The following is a 19,057-nucleotide window of genomic DNA, read 5'->3' as shown; positions in this document are numbered from 1 at the left end:
GAGAGCAAACTTTTTGTGATGGGCTCTTGCTCTGGAGAGGTCTTTCCTGCAGACTGGAGGAGGCTGGGCTGCCGCTGAGCCGGCGGGAAGGTTACGCAGTGTTTGTTGCACTGGAATGGCAAAGGGTGGCTCCTGGTTTTAAGCAAACGGAGCAAGGAAATGCTGAGGATTGGAGGTGAGGTTACAGTTTTAGGAGATCTCCTTAGTGTACAGGACAGCTTGTGGCATGGGCCGTACCGGCGGTAGCAAACAGCCGCGGTGGGAGCAGAGAGGACGGGTCTGTTAAAACACGGGGGGTCGCCGCGTGTGAAACCTTCCTGCTGCATGGAGAGGGAACCCCCCTGCCCTGGCCAGGCGTGGGGCTGGCGAGGGATGCCCTGGGTGACGCCGCGACAGCCCCAGCCCAGCTTCCGGGGTGGTACCTCGTCTGTCAGACACCGCGGGGGACATCCCGCACCCACCGCCCCCCCAGGGCCCTGCCCCCCGCCCACACCGCGGTCCCCCCGCCGCGGTGGCAGCAGGCAGAGCTGCCGCTTCATGCATTTACTTTGGCATCTTTATTAACAAAATGATCTCGAGTGGTATTTTTTTCTCGTAATAAAACTTCAAAAGGCTGGGTGCGTTTCTGCGCGGATCTCAGATCTAATTGCTTTCGGAAGCAGTTCTCCGAGCTGGGTTTTACTTTCCAGAAAAATTAAAAGCTCTTTGACTCCCTGGCTCATTGCTGTCGCTGCCTCCAACTCTTTGATGTGTTAACTGTTGTCCTTCACACTCCCGGGATAAAGAATTACTACTACCTTAATCTCCAACTGTCAATAGCTCTGAAGCAAAGTACATTCATTGTAAGCTCTCCAAATGTCAGAGCAAACCTGTGTTATGTGTTTAGCCTTAGCATTTGGCATTTACTCTTCCAGCTAACAAGTATGCACAGTCCTTGGACTTCAGATACCAAAGTGCATGTTAATTACCGGAGTGACAGGGCTCACGCACAAAGGCAGACAGGCAAGAGAGCAGGAGAGGCGCCCAGCTCTAGATGGTTCTATTCAAGATAATAATGAAACCTTCCTGCAGTTTTGCATGAGCAGAATAAAATCTGGGGGTTTAATACCTGCTGTAAAAGCAAGTCTCACCCATCCTCCATGTCATTTTACATTATATGTAAAAACAAAACGCCTTTATTAATCTTCAAACTTCTTTCTCTCTCTCTCTTTTATTATTTTTTTATTGTTTTTTTATTTTTACTTTTCTGTCATCAAGGTTACCCGAATTTTGTTGCGACGTATGGCCGAGGATATCCTGGATTTGCCCCAAGTTACAGCTATCAGTTCCCAGGTATGTACATTTCATTTGCGGATTTACTTTTTTTCCCCTCTTTCCTCCTTTATTTTTTTTTCTGTATTTTTTTTTAAATCCTTAGCTGCAAGCTGAGACAGGCAAGTCTGCAGGGAGCTTCTCACACAACAACAATTTTTTTTCTACTATTCTAAAATAGCTATTTTCTATATACATATTTTAAATACGTTTTTACTAACGTGTAAATTGGTACTGGTTATTTGAAAACAAACTTCTTAAGTTAAAATATAAAGCAACAGAGATAATTTAAGAGCCGTTACCCTCCCGTTGATGGGTTTTTCCTTTCATATATATTCTAGAGATATACACACAGACAGACACACACACAGGCTCGCACACACCTTCCCATGCTATCCTGCGGTAAGTGAACGTTCTTTACAAGTGCAGTCTTGGAGTGAAAAGTCCAACCCTCCTGCGTTCTCTAGCGAGTTCTCTGATGTCCTTCGGAGTTTCCAGCCGGGTGGTGGTGCTTCGGTTCGCCTTCCGTGTGGTTTCCCCCCTTCCCTCGGCGGTGGGACCGGCTCGGGGCTGGCAGTGGGGGACGGTGGGGATGGGGAAAAGCCCTTTCCCATTCCAGCACGTCCCACACAGGGCACAATCCCCTTCCCTTTCACCTCGGGGGCGTCCCAGGCAGCTGGAACAAGCAACGTGGTGCTGCTGTGTTTGGGGCTTGCTGATAGCTGAAGCCCACCCGGGCACTGCGGCGAGGAGACCCCGGTGCGCTGGGCGTTCCGTCCATCAGCGCGCTTGTCACGGGCATCAGTCGCAAGCTGTCCCACTGGCCACGGCTCAGGAAAGGAAAGGTGGGAGCCCAGCTCTGCTTGGGGTAGGTGAGAAACCCAGTGAGCACCGTCGGGTGCGGGGAGGAAAAGCAGCCACCCTCAGGGGAACGTCCCGTGGGGTGGGGGAGGCTGTGGAGGGGTGCTGGGCTCTGCCCGCGGCACACTGGGGCGAGGATGCAGCCTTGTGTTCAGCGCTAGGCTGTTACGATGAAACATCCCATCAGAGCATTATTAACATCCATGCGATGAAGTGTCCTTGGGACGGTAGTTTCTGTGGAGCTGGTTTTTGCGGGACTAATGACACCAAGGGAGAGCGCACTGTTCGGGTGGGTCTTTTTCAATTGCTAAACTTCACAAACGCTGGAGCTCTACTGTAACCTCATCCGCCTCCTCCCCGTCCCCTCCCAAACCCAGCCAGGTCCGAAACAGGCAGGTGTCGGGCTGAGAGCGGAGCTGCCGGGGTCCCTGCTGGGCAGGGAGGGGTGGCAACGGTGGATGGTGACAAGGCAGCTGCCCCTGCGGGTGGCACCGCTCCAGGGGTGGGCAGGGGTGGGCAGCGTCCATGTGGGCAGGGACTGCAGCCCTCAGGACCTCAATGTAAGGAGGAGGCTTCAGAAGGCGTTTGCGTGTCCTCGCGCTTCCCTCCCGGGCCCTCACGACTCCTTGTACCAGCTGATTTGTGTGAGGACAGCTAAATGAGAGACACCTTTGATAAGTTAAATGATGAAAACGGTCAGAGCTTAGATGACTATAATTATAAACGTGTCTAAAATGAATGTGTCTGCCAGCTGACAGCAGAGGTACCGTTTGACTCTAGCCTTTATTTTAGATATATATTTTTTTATTAAGGGCTTGTTTTTTCAAAACAGGCTTTCCAGTTATTTGCTAGTGATTTTCAGTCTCTTGCAGAGATTGAATACGCAGCAGAAAAGCGAAGTGGATTGTCACCAGTAAAAAGCAGAGGCATCTCATTGCGGGCACCAGTTGCTCCTTTGGGAGCGGGGTAGCGAAGGGGAGCTGCCAAGTCCTCCGTCCTCTTGCTTGGTTTTCCCTTGCTCCCCTCCCACTCACGTAACATATTCCTTAACAGCCACCAGAGCCGTTAATGGAGTTGTGAGGCTGTTTTTTCTCGGATGACTGGGGACTCCGCTCCCCAGAAACACGGCCCGTCAGAGCGGCGCGGGGCGCAGGAGCCCTCCCTGCCGGGGACAGGGTGCGCGGGGTTTGGTGCCCATACACAGGACGGGGTGTCCCCCTCGCTGGGGCTGGGCGTTTGGGGATGGAGAGCCCAGTGCCACGGGAGCGGAGCACGGGCTGCAAGGGAGCCTTTCGGGAGCAGATCAGGGTTTGAGGATGGGGATGCCAGCACTGCTGCCTCCTGCCATGGGGATAGTGGCAGAAGTGCCACTCGCAGAGTTGTGTCCTGTCACGTCTCAAGTGGCTGCATACTTCTTCCCACTCTCCTTTTGCCCCTCTCTGCTGGAGGGAGCCGTGTCCTGCGGCTCAGGGCTCGCCCAGCCCTCGCTCCTCCTCCAGACACCCCTGGGGCGGGATGGAGCAGGCAGCCTGACCGACCGGCCGTGGGGAAAGGCGTTCAGTGCCAGGGGATGCATAGTGTAAGTGTGGTTCCAGCATGTAGTCCTCCTCCTCGAAAGAGCCCGAACCCCCCACCCCTTCCCTTCGCGCGTCTTGACACTTGCAGTGGGGCCCGTGGTACGACCGTGGCTTGGAGCGTGAGATAGGAGCGTGTGTGAACCAGGTAGAGGGAAATCTGAAATCTGCTTTTTCAATAAGTTGTCATGCCCAAATACTCGGAGTTGTGATTGGAAAAGAAAAATCCTTGGCCGTTTCTGCAGGGGCGTCCCAGGCAGCGTGCCTGAGCTCCGGCCGCCTCCGCGGTACCCGAACAGCGGGGGTGTTGCAGCCGCAGCGACGTGTGTGTATGAGTATATGTGTAATGCACAGCTGGATTCCTGTGGTTGGTTACAGAGGAGACCTGGCAGTGGTTTTACTGCACTAGGGTTGTGTTGTGCATCCTGTTCTCCGCACGGTGCCCGTGCCGCGGTAGCTCGGGGTGGGCTGGGGCCGGGGCGGTCCCGGCGGGGGCCATTGCCGAGCTGTCCCACTGCGGTCCCCAGCGGGCGTCAGTCGGTTCCTCCCCAGGTTATGCTACCCAGTTACATTCTTAATTAAAAAAAAAAAAACCTGAATGCCCATCTGAATTGAACTGTCCCGTTGGTATTTACTGTTGTCCAAGAGAAACAACGATCCCTCCGTGTGCGTTTCCATCCCGTCCTGGGGTGCACCAGCTGCCGGAGCCGCTGGCAGGGTCCCCGTTCGTCCCTCTCCCGCATCCTCCGCTGTTCCCTGTTGGCACAGGGACGGCCCCTTGCTCCATGGTGGGACACACGCAATCACTTTGGCGACTGCTCTATCTTCTCCAATCACGTTATTTTTTTCCTCTAGGCCTTTATAACTCAGTACGTAACCTTTTTTTTTTTAATTGCAATCACTCCCTTTCTGTGTCTTTTTTATTTTTTTTTAATTTCTGGGGCTTATCTTTTCAGTTTAATCTATTAATTTCTGTTCTTATTTCACTTTGCAGACTATTTGCCGATTTCACAAGACATAATTTTTATCAACTAGTTCTTAAAGATGCATAACAAATTAATCGGGGTTTACTACAGTGCTAATGAGAGAGAGAGAGAGACAGAAAAAGCCTGGGTGGTCCATGCTTAATATCAATGTCCACTGAAAAATTGCTGCTCTTACTGGCTGGTTTGATTGACTGGACTTTTTATTTTATTTTAATTTTTTTAAAGGCTCCATATCCTCACTGCTTTGAGTTTGCTTTTTATTTTTTTTATTTTTATTTTTTATTTTTTTTTCCTCTGCTTTGTTATGAGTTTTTAATGCCCACTTGGAATGTAACTCACAAGGATTGGGGTTAGGGGCATTATGAAGGCATGACTTCTCACAAACTTTTTAGAAATAATTTGATCAAGGAAGCAAAAACCATGATTGGGTCTTACAAGTAACCCCAAAGAGAGATGTTGGCGCTTTTAATGTAGAGACGTTCACTAGTAGCACAAATCATAATTAGGGTGGAGTGAGACCAGCATCTCCTGTCGCTAGCATCATTAGCGACGCAGGCTTTAATTACTCAAAACGAGTGCCCTGCGTCCGCAAGGGTGACACTGTGGCGCTGGCGGCTACAGGCGTAGCCGACCCACGTGTGTTTTCTCCCGTTTCGTTCGCTTTGGCTCGGTGGCTCTTCCTAGAGCTGCCCGTAGCCACGTGAGGGCCGTGGCTCGAGGCCACCAAAAGGGCTCAGACAGGCGCATCCCGTCTCACCCCTGCCCAGCTCCCGGCCACGGCGCTCCCCCCACTCCCCGCACTCGCTTCTACTTCCAGGCTTTGCTTGCAAATCATGGGCAAATTGCTCCAATCCTGGCGAGAGGGACGAGTGTTCCCCTGCCAGCGTCAGCTGCATCGCGCCTCCTAATCTCCACCCAAACGGCCGAAGAGCTGCAAACCCGGGTGATAATGCCTCCTCCAGCCATTGGCTTTGCTTTGAACAAGACCAGATTCTGGACTTTTGGGTAGAAAACACGCATCGTATTTAAATTCTGGTTTTCTTTAAGCGTTTCTACCCATTTGATAAGTTTGTGAGAAGTAAATTGCATGCTTACAGTAGAACTGTAATGCATTTTAATGTTTGTTAATCCACTTGTTTAAAATGTCAGTGTCAAAGGCTCTACAATACACGGCTATGCTGTTCATTTCATTAAAGATGCTTGATGTAATAATTGGTTAGTTTTCTTTTTACTTTTCTGCAGGCAATAGCTTTTTTTAATCTGTATGGCTTCTTATTATTTTGTTTGGGTTTTTTTGCTATGAATTGCTTTGCTTTTGTGAACTTGTCTTAGTGTGCATGATTTGCAAACATTTCGGCTATTGTGAATTTTCTCATTTTTTGTAAATAGTCCATCTGTGCTTTTCTTTTTTTCTTTTTTATGACTTTTTTCCTGTAAGTAACTGAGGTAGAAAATAATAATAAATTGTTTACAACGGATATGCTGTGTTGCTGCTCTCTTAGCTTGCAGTTTTAATATTTTGGTTTGGACGCCCCAAATAACCAGTACCAATGACAATTTAATAAAAGAATAAAACAACCATCACTCACAGCGTGTGACCCAGTGTTTGAAGAATCTGCAGATGAACGGTTACATACGAGGTGTGTTTACAGCACAAGTTAAAACCAAAGCAGACGACGATGGGGTTGTAACTGGGGGGCAGAGGAGTGACTCCCTGTTAAAACTGCAGTGTCCCCCGCAGTCCTGTCTCCCACCGCTGTGGTGGGTGCGCTCCGTGCCAGCCACTGAGGTGGGTTTTAAGCATCAAACCCGTAAGCATATTAGACCCCTCTGTTGCAAACTCGCCAGCGCTCCCGTGCAGGGATCTGTTGCTGCTCTTTGGAAGTTGAAAGGAAAACCAGGTAACTCTTGTGGCAGTGAGGAGGTGCCCGGCTGGGGTGGCAGCCGGTGTCCGTGGTGCAGACCCCGCGGTGGGACGGGTCCCGCTGGCCGCGCCTGTGGGACGGGGACGTTGCCATCACTGTGTTTGTCTCAGTTATGCTTTATTCCATCGTTACCTGGATGGTTGGGGATTGTCAAAGTTACTTAGAAGTCTTCAGCTCAGGAATTTTAATTTTTTTTTTCTAATTAAGTGTTTGTTTGTTTGTGTGTTTGTTAAAGCTTATTAAAACCTTTGTATTTGGGAGAGGTGGGGAAAAACAAATATTTTCACAAACTTTTCAGAGCTCAGGGAAATACACTTGCTTATTAATTATGGTACCCCATAGTCCGCAAAGCCCAGCCTTGGGTCACGCTCCTGCAGTGCCCGGTGCTGTGAAAATGCAACGCAAGATCAGCTCAAAGTCTAAACTGATGATTTTCATTATTACAAGAGCATTTAAAACCCACCTTTTGTTAATCTGTAGAGCTTAATTTAGTTTCTTTCCTGATACCAGTCACAATCTGCTCACTTGTCGGCCGTCAGTGCTGGGCAGGAAGGCATTCTCGTGTGAAAGTTATTTTTGTGCTGCTTGTCTGTGGGTCTGAGAGAGGGGTGAGGTAAGGAGGTACCTCGTCTGTTATTTAGGACACCCAGCAATATTCTGAAGCTGCAAGTGATGTTGCTGCTGTGGGTTTCTCGCTCTTGGTTAATAACCTCCTAAGGGGGGGTACAGTGGGAATGGGAGGAAAAGAGCGTGTTTGTGGCGTCAGCATCCCGCAAAGCTGGGTGTTGATCTCCAGCAAGGTGTGCTGGGGCAAAGCAGTGGCCGGACTGGGGAGGTGCAGCTTCACCGTGTCTGGCCAGGGCTGGTGGTTCAGCTCACCAGAAAGAGCATAAACCGAATTCCTGCATTTGACTTAGCTGTAATTCTGGCCGGTGACACCAGCCACGGTCTGGCTCCCACCGTGATGCGCCCGGTGCTTCACCGGCCCCCAGCCGCATCCCCATGTACGCAAGCACCCGACTACGCTGGGGATGTAAAAGGGTTTTAGAGAGGAGACGCCGCCTACACGTGGCTTCTTTACCAGTAGCGAGTAATAAAGTTAGTGTTAATAAGAGTCAACTGTGTAAAACACTCTTTCAAGTCTAAGTTTTAAGTCTAAGACTTGTATAACACTTCGTAATGGGAGCAAAGTTTGTCTGGTCATAATACTTTAATGATCAAACTTAACATTGAGAAAGAAGGAGAAATTGCTGCAAAAGAAAAGGAGGAGGAAATACAAAATATATTTTAAATTATCTATTCAATTAGTTAAGCCTTGTAACAGTAAGAGATGTGGAACGAAGCTGGAAATGTGTCTCAGTCCTTTGTCTAACCCTTTCTTAACTGCTTAAAATCTGCTCTAATCATCCCGGCGCTGCATGCTTTTTTTCACCTAAAATACTTTACTGCATCTGCATGGCATAAAATGGTTTACAAAGTGCATTTGAAATCTGCTAGAACCACCTTAATTACTACTCTTCAAACCTCTCCGTTTCAGCCTCCATCAGTGAAAACAAAGACTCTAGACTGGACCTGTTTTAAAATTAAGATTTTGGGTTCCTTCTGCTGGCGGAGGGCAGGACCATTCACATTGCAGGTGCATCCCTGGAGTGAGGAGCAGCTGGAACCGCAGACAGCAAACTGAGAAATTAATATAGCAAAACCCATAAACTTCCAGCAGAAGGTATTCCTTCAAGCTCTGCTTACATGACAGTAGCTTTTGTTTTGATGCGGGGAAAAATGGCATCTAGAGCTGTTGTTCCCTGAGTCCGAGCAGAGCTTAAGCACCTTTGCCTCTTAGGCACATTTTTTTTTTTTAAATGTTGCAGAGAATTGCGTAAAATTCCTTTTTCACCTCCCATTTCCCCTGCTCCTTAAAATAATCTCCTGCATGTTAGATTTAAGGTGAGGTTTTCAAGAGATAAGCTGTTGGTGGTCGTCCAGCTTCCACCGATTTCAGTGGCAGCAGAGCCTGGTGAGTAAAAGTGCTGCCTGTCCCCCTTCTCCTGCCTGTCCCCTCCGTGCGCCTGAGCCTGCTCCTGCGGTTCCCCAAACAGCACGGCTGGCTGAGGACAAAACTGCCCAAATCCTTCATCAGGTTTTTCTCTGCCGATACGAGCAATAAGAACATCTTGAACGTTGAACTTAAATGCTGATTGTCCTGTTCTCAACTGCTCACTGATCCGTGCATGGAGTATGAGACAGGCTTTAAAACTTGAGGGTCGTCACCCTGAAAATGAGCGATCGTAAAGGGGCAGGGAGGAGAGAAAAGGCAAAAAAAAAACCCCAGCATTTTGGTGTGCCGCTGCAGCAACAGAGCTCCGGAGCGATCGCTTCTGCTGCGCCCAGGCCACAGCTGCAGCAACTGGGAAGTGTAATGAGAATAATTATTCACAAGAGTAAAGAGGCAGAACGCAAACACACACGTATGGAAGAAGCATGGATGACCCTATAGGAAGAAGAAGGAGATTGGTAATGCTGGCTCTGCTGTAAGGAATTCTCCAGGTCCGAGTTAGTCGGAGCCTGACGGCTAGCCTGCTTTTATGCCTTATGCCTCTGTAAATACAATTCTTAACTCTAAAGCTGTTAAAAATTGGGAGCTGGGGGTTGCAAAGAGCTTGAAGAGATTAGTCCCCTTACAGCACAAAAACATTCCAATGTGAATGTTTTTCAATCACATTTAGCAGTAGGATTTCAAGCTGATAATTAAGTAGCTTCCAAGCCCTCCTTTGCCCGGGAGCAGTAATATGCAGTTGCTGCAGTGATGCCCGAAAGGTTTCTGGGCTCAGCACCACAGTCCTCTCCTCTGACCTTTTTTGTAACGTGGATTATGAAGTTCCCAGTGGCAGTTCCTCCGGGAAGGCAGTGGGAAGTTCTCCCTCTCTGCCGCCACTGGGTGAGCTGCAGTGTCTCTCCGAGAGGGGCATTCACTTGCGGCTTCAGCACACGCAGGTTGTGGAGAACTTCCTACCCTCTGATAACCCCTTCCTCTGATTAATTATCTTTTTTACATAGTTGCCTCTTGTCTGTGTTGAATTTTTCCAGCTTCAACCTCCAGGCATGAGTTCTTTTTATGCCTTTGTTCATCATCAAGGATCTGTCTTCTAATAATACTTATCCAGATAGTTTAGGTCATTCATAAACATTTAAGCAAGCGGTTTAACCAAATAGCTCATTTTCTGTACCATCGAAGCAACTGAAATGAGGCTTGAAGCAAATCAGTGCCACTTTGCTGAACTTTAAATATATGCCTTAATGCGGTTCCATCTAACCTGCCCTTGTTCATTCCGCAGCAGGTGACTGAAATTCAGAGCTTGTGTGCTGCGTGACAGCTTGGGTACAGTGAATTCACGGGCATTCCTCCCCCTGCAGCCATCGTTTCATTTATGCTTACCTTGTTTATTAAAAATCGATAGTAAATGTTTGGCTTTGGGCTTTAAAATGAGAAATGCTTTCACTGGAGCGATCAACTTAGTATTAAACGGAATTACTTGCTTTTAGGAAGCGATTTGGTTGAGATTCTCTTTCATCCACATCAGCTGCATTCACTTGGAGCTCGTAATTCTCTGTGTTTCACCAGTTACTAAATTAGGGAGAATCCAAATTACATACTGAGTTCGAGTGTCGGATGGTGGGAGGTGTAGTTTTCATTGGACATGTTTGAGAAGTATCGCGGATGCCTTGAAGCCGCTATAGGATAGGAGCAGCTTTAAGGAGAGTAAATAAATCAGCTACCAGCTTTTGCTTTTTGGTTTGGGTTTTTTTTGAATAAATAGTTTTCTTAGGATAAACTGTTTGCCTTTGAGAAGTTTCCCAGTTTTCTGTACGGGGAAATAACTGCAAAAGGGTTATTACACTTGAAACGACACAGAATGATAATTTGGAGACAAACAAGGCTTTGTCTCACTGATGCATAAAGTAATTACTGGGCAAAAGTGCATCATTCTCATTTTAAAAACCATGGCTTGAGAGTGGTAAACAGCTGAAAAATGGGTCGTTTACTGTACATAAAGTGGAAGTGCCAAATTTTAAATTAACTATATTTGGGTTTTATTGTTTTGTTGAATTTCCAAAGCAGAAATATTTGTTCATAATAACATCCATCTGCAAACACGCATCCGGCGTGAAGCGCATTAGGGGTGTCTGACGTTGCGAATTCTCCTACAAAATCTTGCCACGCACCGTACATTTTAAGCAGCAGATGCCTGTGCCTCGCATAGCGCAGTGGGCTGCTTAATGAGGTTTCCATTATGCATGATGTGCCGTATCTGAAGTTCGCTAATTTTCTGACCTGGTGAAATAGATTTTAATAAGCTTGATGTAACACAGCATATAAAGACAAAGGGAAACGCTTAATGGGGCTGTCACAATAAAGGACTCCGAGCGGGCTGGGAGATGCTAAAAGCGTTAATAGAATTGATCGAAAGCTTAGGGAAGAAACTCTCCCTCTCCGGGGCGGTCTGCCCTGCGCCTTGCTGGGTGCCTCCTCTTGGCTGTCGTGGGGACGGTGCTCTCCCCGTTCTTTAAAGGCATCCCAGGGGCACTGGTGGGAAACGTGAGACGTTTCAAGCAGGGCTTGTGGCTGCCTCCACGTTCGCTTCCCGCAGACTTCGGGAGAGCTTCGGTAGAGTCTTCGGTCAAATCCCGCAAAGAGTTCATTGCTGCTAAACAATGATACTGTGTTGTGAATGATTTGATAGAATCCCGATTTGGTAGAATCCCAATTTGCTAGAATCACCAATTCTAGATAATATTTGATTTCTCTGGGTATATATTCTTCTCTAAATGTTGAGCATTTAGTTGTTAACCTAAAGCTCGAAATGGGTAGCAGGTTTTTTTCTTTCTCGTTCTTGTTTTCTTACAGAAAGGGAGGGGGAGTCTGAGACAGAGAAGTCTGAAAGATGAAGGTTTTAAACATAAAGGGATTGTTTTGGGATGGAGCTTTCCCTTGTGCGTGCTCACCATTAAAGACTACATTTTTGTCCAGTAAATTGGACCCACGCCTGCCTGCCTTCAAGAATAAAAAAAAAAAGGCTACCAGGCCCTTCTGCTTCATGGTTTTGAGTCTCTGATACTTTTGAAATGAAGCCTAAAGATCCTACAAAGAGGATAACACTGCCTAATGGAAAGAATAATGCAAGCGAGAACCCATTTGAAATGACAGCTGTGAGCCTCGCGAAGCTTTTCTGTGCTGATCAAAGCTGCTGGTAACATTGTTTGAAAAGAGGATATCAGTTTCCCCCTCTCCTTTTCCCACTCAACCTGCAGATGATTTTATATTCCAGACTTGGCTCTTTTTTCCTGGGAGATCAAGTGAACCTCCTGAACGACCGGTGTTCAGGTCAGCGCGCTGGGGAGCACCATCGGTGTAAGAGGCGAAGTGTTTTTTGGGGGGGAAACAGCCTCCGAGCTCCATCCCCTCCTGCGCAGGGCCCTCCGAAACGCCTCGCGGAGACACGGGGACTTTGTGAGACTGAGCTGCTGTGTTCAGTCTGCAAATACTCCAAGCACTCTGTAAACGGAGAGCCAGGATTTTGTTTGTCAGGCACAGTTTTATGGTGGCTTTTATTTTATTCTCCATACATGTCCCATAATTTTGGTTATTTTCTGAAGTCTGGTGCTGGAGCCAGATAATGATTTGAGCATCTCAGCTTCCGTTTTTATTCTCATTTTAAATCTGTGTGCCTATTGCTAAAGTCTAAACGTACGACCTCGTGTGCCCCAAGAGCTTTAGCTATTAGAAGCAGAGAAATTCTTTGCATAATATATTTTGATGTAAGAAGTAATTTCATGATCTTTGTCACTTCTCTTTTGTTTGATTCCTGTTGTCTGGCTCTTTGTAGAGGACAGGGTCTTGTGTTCCTTGGGGGCACAAGATACTTGGGGTCTTCAGGTGCTGAGCAGAGCCGAGCAGGCCTGAAGCAGTCAATGATTTCTCGCAGAGGAACCCTGGGCTGCGCGCGAGGGCGTCCTGGCAGCACGTGTGGAGCAAGGGGGTGTAAAATGGTACTTGTGTTTTCCACTCACTCCTGGGTTGCCTTGTAACCAGCTTCAGGCTGGGGGAAAGGAGAAATTGGAGGTTTGAGAAGGGAACAATGCTGCTGGAGTGGGAGATGGAGCAGGGCAGGGACCTGTGGAGGGAGCGTGCCCTTCGCCGGGAGCCCTTGAGGCCCTCGAGTCCCCCGTAGGGACTGACCCTGCTCAGGCAGTGTAGCTCTCGCCAGATTTGTTCACAACGTCCTTGGGAGATACGCTAAATCCTGGGTCCTCGGCGTTCTCTGCTGGGTAATGCCGAGTGCAAGACGGCAGGGCTGGGCGCTGCCTGCCCAAAGGTGTGCCACCCCGCCATGCCCCCTCTCCCAAACTCATCCGTGCTTGCAGACGGCAGTTGCTTGCAGCCAGCCGTTGGCTAAGTCTGTGACCTTAGCGCAAAGCATTTAAAGCCAGATGTGTCCACCTCCCCTCACACAGGGCTGCTTCGGTATTTAAAGTGAAGCTGTTGATGCAGGAAGCAGAAAAATTTATCTGTGAAAAATTGAACTCCAAATACTGGCTTTAGCTCGTTCGGAGCAATGAGAGAGTGTGAAATTGATGTGAATCCTCAGGGCTTTCCTGGACAGTGTGTGAGCCCATTGCAAAACATTCATTGTAAAATATCTTCTAATTGCAATGCCTAAAGTGGGCACTTTTGTCCTTTTGAGCAGCTTTGGTATCTTGTTTTCTCTAGGCAATTATAAGCAGCGGATACACAAAGAAGGACAGGGATCGTTTCAGCAGGAATCGGAGCGCCTTAAACAAACTCGATGAATGAATCGATCTCTCCCTCCACCCCTTTTGATTTCCCAGTTGACTTCAGAGAGCAGAGGGCTTGGAGGAAGCTGGGCTGGTGCCGGCTGCGCTCCCTGCCTGGCCGGCAGCGGGATCGTCGCTGGGGTGGGATCCAGAGCACGCTGCGGTCGCTGCTCCCCTTGACTTCAAGGTGCTCTGGTCCAGGCGCCCGTTCCTGGCACCTGGTTGCATCCAAGCTGCCTGTTAAAAATGAACCAGGAGTGTGCAAGCCCCTCGGTGGCTGGCTACAGGGTGCAAAGAGCCTGCTGATACCCCACAGCCCTCGGTGGCCCCTGGGTTTCCCCTACGGCCAGCAGTCCAGCATGCCCAAAGCCACCGCTCTGTTTCCCAGAGAAGCCTGCACTTCCCAGGCATGCTAAGGGAAAATGGTGGCACTGGCACGTCACACGCTGGGCTCTGCCAGCTCACACTTCTCCTTGCTCCATGCTCCAGCCCTTGGAGGCGTCCCAGGTGCCCCATGCCAGGGGTCCCCCTCAGTCAGAGCAGGATGGATGGCATCCCCCTCTGCCCGCTGCCTGGGCAGCAGCACTCGGGAAGGTGCCGCTGGGACTCGGCAGCTGCATTTCACCCTGTTTTAAACCCTGATGCCAGGGGAGGGGATTGCGTGCAGGCACACGGCCTCGCCAAAGCATCGCTGGTCTGGGGGACAAGCAAGAGGCTCCATGGACAAGCAGGTTCCTTCTGGGGGCCTGGAAATCGGCTAATGCTTTCCCCTTCACTAAAGAGCTGCAGATACCTCAGCTCTCAAATTTTAATACAGTGGTGTGACAACACAGGCAGAAGGATGCTAGAGCCAGAAGTTTCTTGCCGTACACAAAATAGGCTCAGTATTAATTGCACTGTCACTGTAAGCGCTATTCTTTAGTGTAGAAGTTTAAAAACAAGGGCAGGGAATAATACAGTGTGACCAAAGTGCTTAAATAATTCTATAGGGCTGGTACGAGGAGAATTACAGAGCTTAGTGGTGGAGCTTGATCGGAAACTGCAAGAGCCCAGCTGCACCCTTGGCTCTCTGCAAATGTCTTTCTCAAGTCATTTTGCTTCTTTGTGCCTCATTTTATCCTGTCTGTGACACGGGGACAGCGTTGGCTGCCGATCGCTGGTGAGAGGTTTGGGGGAAACAACCACTTCAGTGCAAAAGTAAGTTAGCCCAGTTGTGAGACACCGCACAGCATTAATGCGCTCAACAGTGTGATGACGGGGAAATTTGTTTTCAGCTGAACGAGCTGATTAATGCAGTGCCTGGCAAATGTAATTCCAGCGTGGGGGATTGATTACTTTCAGTACGTTGGATTGATTTAGGGATCCTCCAGTGATGGAGCCAGCCTGTGAGTCTGTATCAGTAAGCAGGTTTTTGCCAATCTTGATAATCAATCCCTGTTTCCATCTCCTGCTTCTGGAACCGTAAGGGCCGTGCAGCCGTGCCGCTGCCGCTCCGCCTCCGCCCGGCCGACCACAGCGTTCGCGGGCAGAGCGCGATCACACTTGAATTGTTTGGAGTGCCATGTCGCGCAGATGCTTTTGTCTCAGAATTGGGATAAGAGCTTTATTTTGGGGGTGGAGGCATTAATTTTTCACACATCTGTCCATTGGAATGCAATAACAGATCCTTTGTTCAGGCTCTTTCTGTGGAGCGCCTTCTCCACCCTTGTTATTTCGTTCTTCTTTTGCATGGCAAAACTTTTTGTCCTGCATGTCAAATAGATACTGAGCGTCCCTGGCAGTTGAACAAGAGAAACAAACTTTCCAGCCCTGTTATTTATGCCGCTTTCAGGGGATGCTTGGTGATTTGAAGGGTATTTGATTGGTTTTGGCAGAGGCATTTTATTCCGTGGAAAATCCACAGCTCCTCTGATCCCTTATGGATGGCTTAGGGAGCCCCTGGAGCCTGCAAATGAGAGATTTGCTGTTGGCCAGCTGGTCCTGGAGGTGCCATGGGAACGCTGAGGACGCTGCTCTCGGGACGCGCGCTGTGGTGGGCAGGGAGCGGAGGAGGAGAGGCCGTAGGGACGGTGCCAGCTCTGCTCCCTCCTCACCCGCAGCGGGAGGGCTTGGGGCTTGGCCGAGGCATGGCTCTGCATGAAAACGAAGCCCCAGAGCCTCAGCCCTTGTCCTCCTGCTGTTTGAAGGTTGGTTTGACTCTAACACCAAGGTCTTCTCGCTCCAGCATATCGCAGCGCCAGCCCTAAATGTATAGGGGGACCCAACCAGGGTCGATGGCTCCATCACCAGCAAGAGGGAATTTAGCGCTTGGGCATTTGGTTATAATATCCCCTGGTCCAGATGGGCTTCCTCCTGCATCCCGCTGCGCAGAGATTGTAGCAGTTCATCAACATAATAAAACCAAACAGATTCACGTGGGCATTAAGGAGCAGGATTTGCTGTGCGGTGCGTGGGCTCTGTGCACGGGGAGCAGCAGCAGACACCAGCCTGGGGTAGCTGTGCATACATTTACCTATACTATTCTTTTTTCCCCCAACAGCCCTATTACCATATTTAAATGCAAGTATGTCTTTTTTTAATTGATGTTTTCTGTAGCTTCAGGTCACTCTAGCCTAGTTGTTCTCTGCTTCTTTCCCCCTGGTAGATTACCTGTAGCTGAGACGATAGTGCTAGAGGTAGCGGGCTTGTAGTCTGCTGATTTCTCTGGGTCTCGCTCTCTCCGTTCCTCAAGCTCGCTGTCCTCTTGTGCTGTTGCCTCGGTTGTTTTTCTATGGTTCTTCAGCATTGCAAAGCAGCTGTGATCAAAGTCCTGGAGCCTGCTGGAGAGGCAGGTCCCGTGGTGGTGACTACCCCAGGGTTGTCCCGGCGGGCATCAGGAGCCGTCGGAGCTCCCCAGAGACCAGGAACCTCCGAGGTTTTGGTTGACTTGGCAGCAAGGGGGTTTGGGGTCCTTGCTGATCACCTGGGCCTTGCCATTGCCCTCTTAAAAGACGTGTATTTAAAGTCAGAGCCTCTGGCAGGTCTTTTGAATATTAATTAAGTAAAGAAACTAAATCTGCAATCTTGCTAGCAGCATTTCATTCATCTGTAAGGGCTCGGTCCCCCTGTAGCAGGGTGTATGTCTTAGAGCTCCTTGATCTGCGGCTGGTTTGCTTTCAAAAGCTTTTTTTCTTTTTCTTTCTTTCTTTCTTTCCTTCTTTCTTTCTTTCTTTTTAAAATTACATTCCGGTGAATTTTTTCTGCTTGATCCCAGCAAATCTGTGATCTTGACATGAGGACCTCCTCATATTTTCCATTACTGCTATGTCTGTAGATCAGCACGTTATTATCACTTGCAAATAAGCAAAGAAGAGAATTCCCTCGTTGTTTTGCGAAGCGGTCTGACCCTGGCCGTTCGAGAGTTTGGAGACGTAAGCTGAGCGCTGCAGGCTCTGCCACCAGCCTGTCCGCCCCGGCACCTCGGCTTTCACGGCGTGCCGTGGCCAGGCGCCCCATCAGCGGCACATGCCGCCATGTTCCTCTTCTGCCAAGGGGATTTGGGCCACCGTTGTGCCAGCAGCGGGCACCTGGCGAAGGCTTGGCTCTTTCTAAAGACGGTGCCTGTTGATGGTGCGGAGAGCCGGGATGGCGACCTCTGGAAACGCCGTGCCCTCGGTGGCCACCCCGCGCCCCGCAGAGACTCGCGGTACCCGCTGGCTTCTTTCTTTACCCTTCTCCTTTTCTCCACGGCCAGGTTTTCCGGCAGCGGCTTATGGACCAGTAGCAGCAGCAGCCGTGGCGGCAGCAAGAGGATCAGGTAGGGGGGCCCGTGGAAGAGCAAACCCTCAGAGTGCAGGGTCAGGTAAAAGCTCTGTCGGTATTCTGTGTGGCTGCAGCTCTCCATCATTTCTCTGATTTTCCTCACACTTATCCTGGGGACCTGAAAACAAACGATCAAAAGAAAAAAAAAAAATTATATAAGAAATAAGTAGTCAATCCCAAACCAAACCCAAACTACAAGCAGAGGCCACGGGGCCTGGAGCACCTTGCAGGAGGTTGGCGTAAGAACTGCCAAAACCAGGGTAGATATTCTTTGTTTCTTTATTTATTCCTTTATTATGTTGGTTTCTTTGTTTCTTTAGTTTAAATTCGAGGTTATAAAGGACACCCCCCAAAAAAAAAAAAATCGATTTGTTTTGTTGAAAAAAAGGTTTCGTTACTCATGGAAAGCTGGCGCTGAGGTGAGGCGGCAGCGGCGGCCCCGGGTGCTCCCGCCATGCCCGGAGCCGCTCTTGCCTCCTCAGCCGCCGCCGGCACGAGGGTCGGCCTTCGCGGGGCACTGGGCGGCGAGGGGACGTGTCCCCTCGGGGATGGCATCCCTGGCCCATGCAGGGCGAACGCTGCCCCTCGTGCTGCCGGCACCGAAGCGCGGCCAGCAGCTTGCCGGCCCTGCCCGCTTCACACCCCAGCCTGCCTTCATGGGGAACGCCAAAGCTTTTCTTCCTGTCCTTCTGAAAACTTTTTTTCCCCTTAAGGGAAATAAATAAATCGTTGCCAATTACCGTTACTACCTTAGGTTTTAAATTTATCCCAACACGTGAATTAGTGCTTTGCGCAGGTAACTAAGTGTTCAGTAGAGCCATCAGTGAGCTGTTGGCTTGGGGCTGCCATCTTGGCTACCCAACCTGCCCAAATCAATCCGGGACGGAGACGCTGACGTCCCCGTGCCTCCTGCCCCAGTCCTGCGGCTGCCAGCCCCTCACTGGGCCCGGCTCACCGAGGTGCCGGAGCAGGGGACGCGGCGGTGGCGGCGGTGGCAGCGGTTCCCAGCTCACTCATGGCGCAGTCCTGAAGTGGAGGTTTCTCGGTGGCATTTCTGGCAGTCCCGGTGGGCTCACCGGGCTCTTCCCGAAAAGACCCGACCAAACCGCTGCCTGAGGGGCTACGAGGAGGGCGCAGGCCCAGGTATGTCTCGAGTGTGAGCCTGATGCCATGGAGGCCAAAGAAAGACACCAGGAGAACTCCGTTCCATGCAAACTGGCACTGCTTGCAGGCTACAAAGGATTATCTGTACCAGTTTCATCTTGTGGCATGTAGAGAACGCCTAAGGGGTGACTTGCCAGACTGGTTGTGGGGATTCCCCATCTCCCGGCTTTTCCTACTGCCCCTTCATGGAGGGGGGGGAAAAAAAATAGTTGGTTTTTTTTTTTTTTTTTTAAAAAAAGAGATTGATTTTGCATATGATTTCGGGAAAACAGACTTCATTGTTTCTGCCTCTTCCTCATGTTTTGCCCTTCAGGTTTTGTTTTACGTGCAAACAGAGCTGGTGAGTTGCCCCTTAGCAAGGCACAGAGGGTTTGGCTGCATTAACGTTGCTTCCCTGATTATTTTTTTTAATCGGAGTGCTTTTGGTGCCCATTACAACTGAACTGAGCATTGATCAATTCTGTGCCTGAAAATCATTTGTCTTTAATTTGAGTGTTTTTTGGTTTTTCTTCTGTTGGGTTTTCTGTTTCGTTTTGTTCTTTCGTTTTTGTTTTTTATTTGAACTTGCAATACGAAACTAAATCTAACCCTAAATTAACAACTC

General features: G+C 49.4%; 1 protein-coding gene across 17 annotated transcripts in view; it reads left to right on the top strand.

Annotated features, from left to right (window-relative positions):
* MSI2 (musashi RNA binding protein 2) overlaps positions 1-19,057 on the top strand; it is a 251,924-nt gene that overhangs the window by 211,268 nt on the left and 21,599 nt on the right. For 6 of the 17 annotated variants that reach the window (XR_012588490.1, XM_074595966.1, XM_074595965.1 and 3 more), the window contains exons 10-12: positions 1,258-1,332; positions 17,222-17,284; positions 18,767-18,793. Coding sequence is in view for 16 of the 17 variants with exons in the window: in XM_074595966.1 (XP_074452067.1) it covers positions 1,258-1,332; positions 17,222-17,284; positions 18,767-18,793 (165 nt within the window). In the remaining variant the exon portion in view is untranslated. Of the gene's footprint in view, positions 1-1,257; positions 1,333-4,740; positions 6,211-17,221; positions 17,330-18,766; positions 18,794-19,057 lie in introns of those variants that run through there. The other 11 variants (XM_074595968.1, XM_074595967.1, XM_074595961.1 and 8 more) reach the window with 4 other exon arrangements.

This window comes from Larus michahellis, chromosome 7 (genome assembly GCF_964199755.1).
Source record: "Larus michahellis chromosome 7, bLarMic1.1, whole genome shotgun sequence".
In the NCBI taxonomy this organism is placed as follows: domain Eukaryota; kingdom Metazoa; phylum Chordata; class Aves; order Charadriiformes; family Laridae; genus Larus; species Larus michahellis.
Note: the sequence above shows the minus strand (reverse complement) of the source record. Positions and strands in the feature narration are given on the sequence as shown.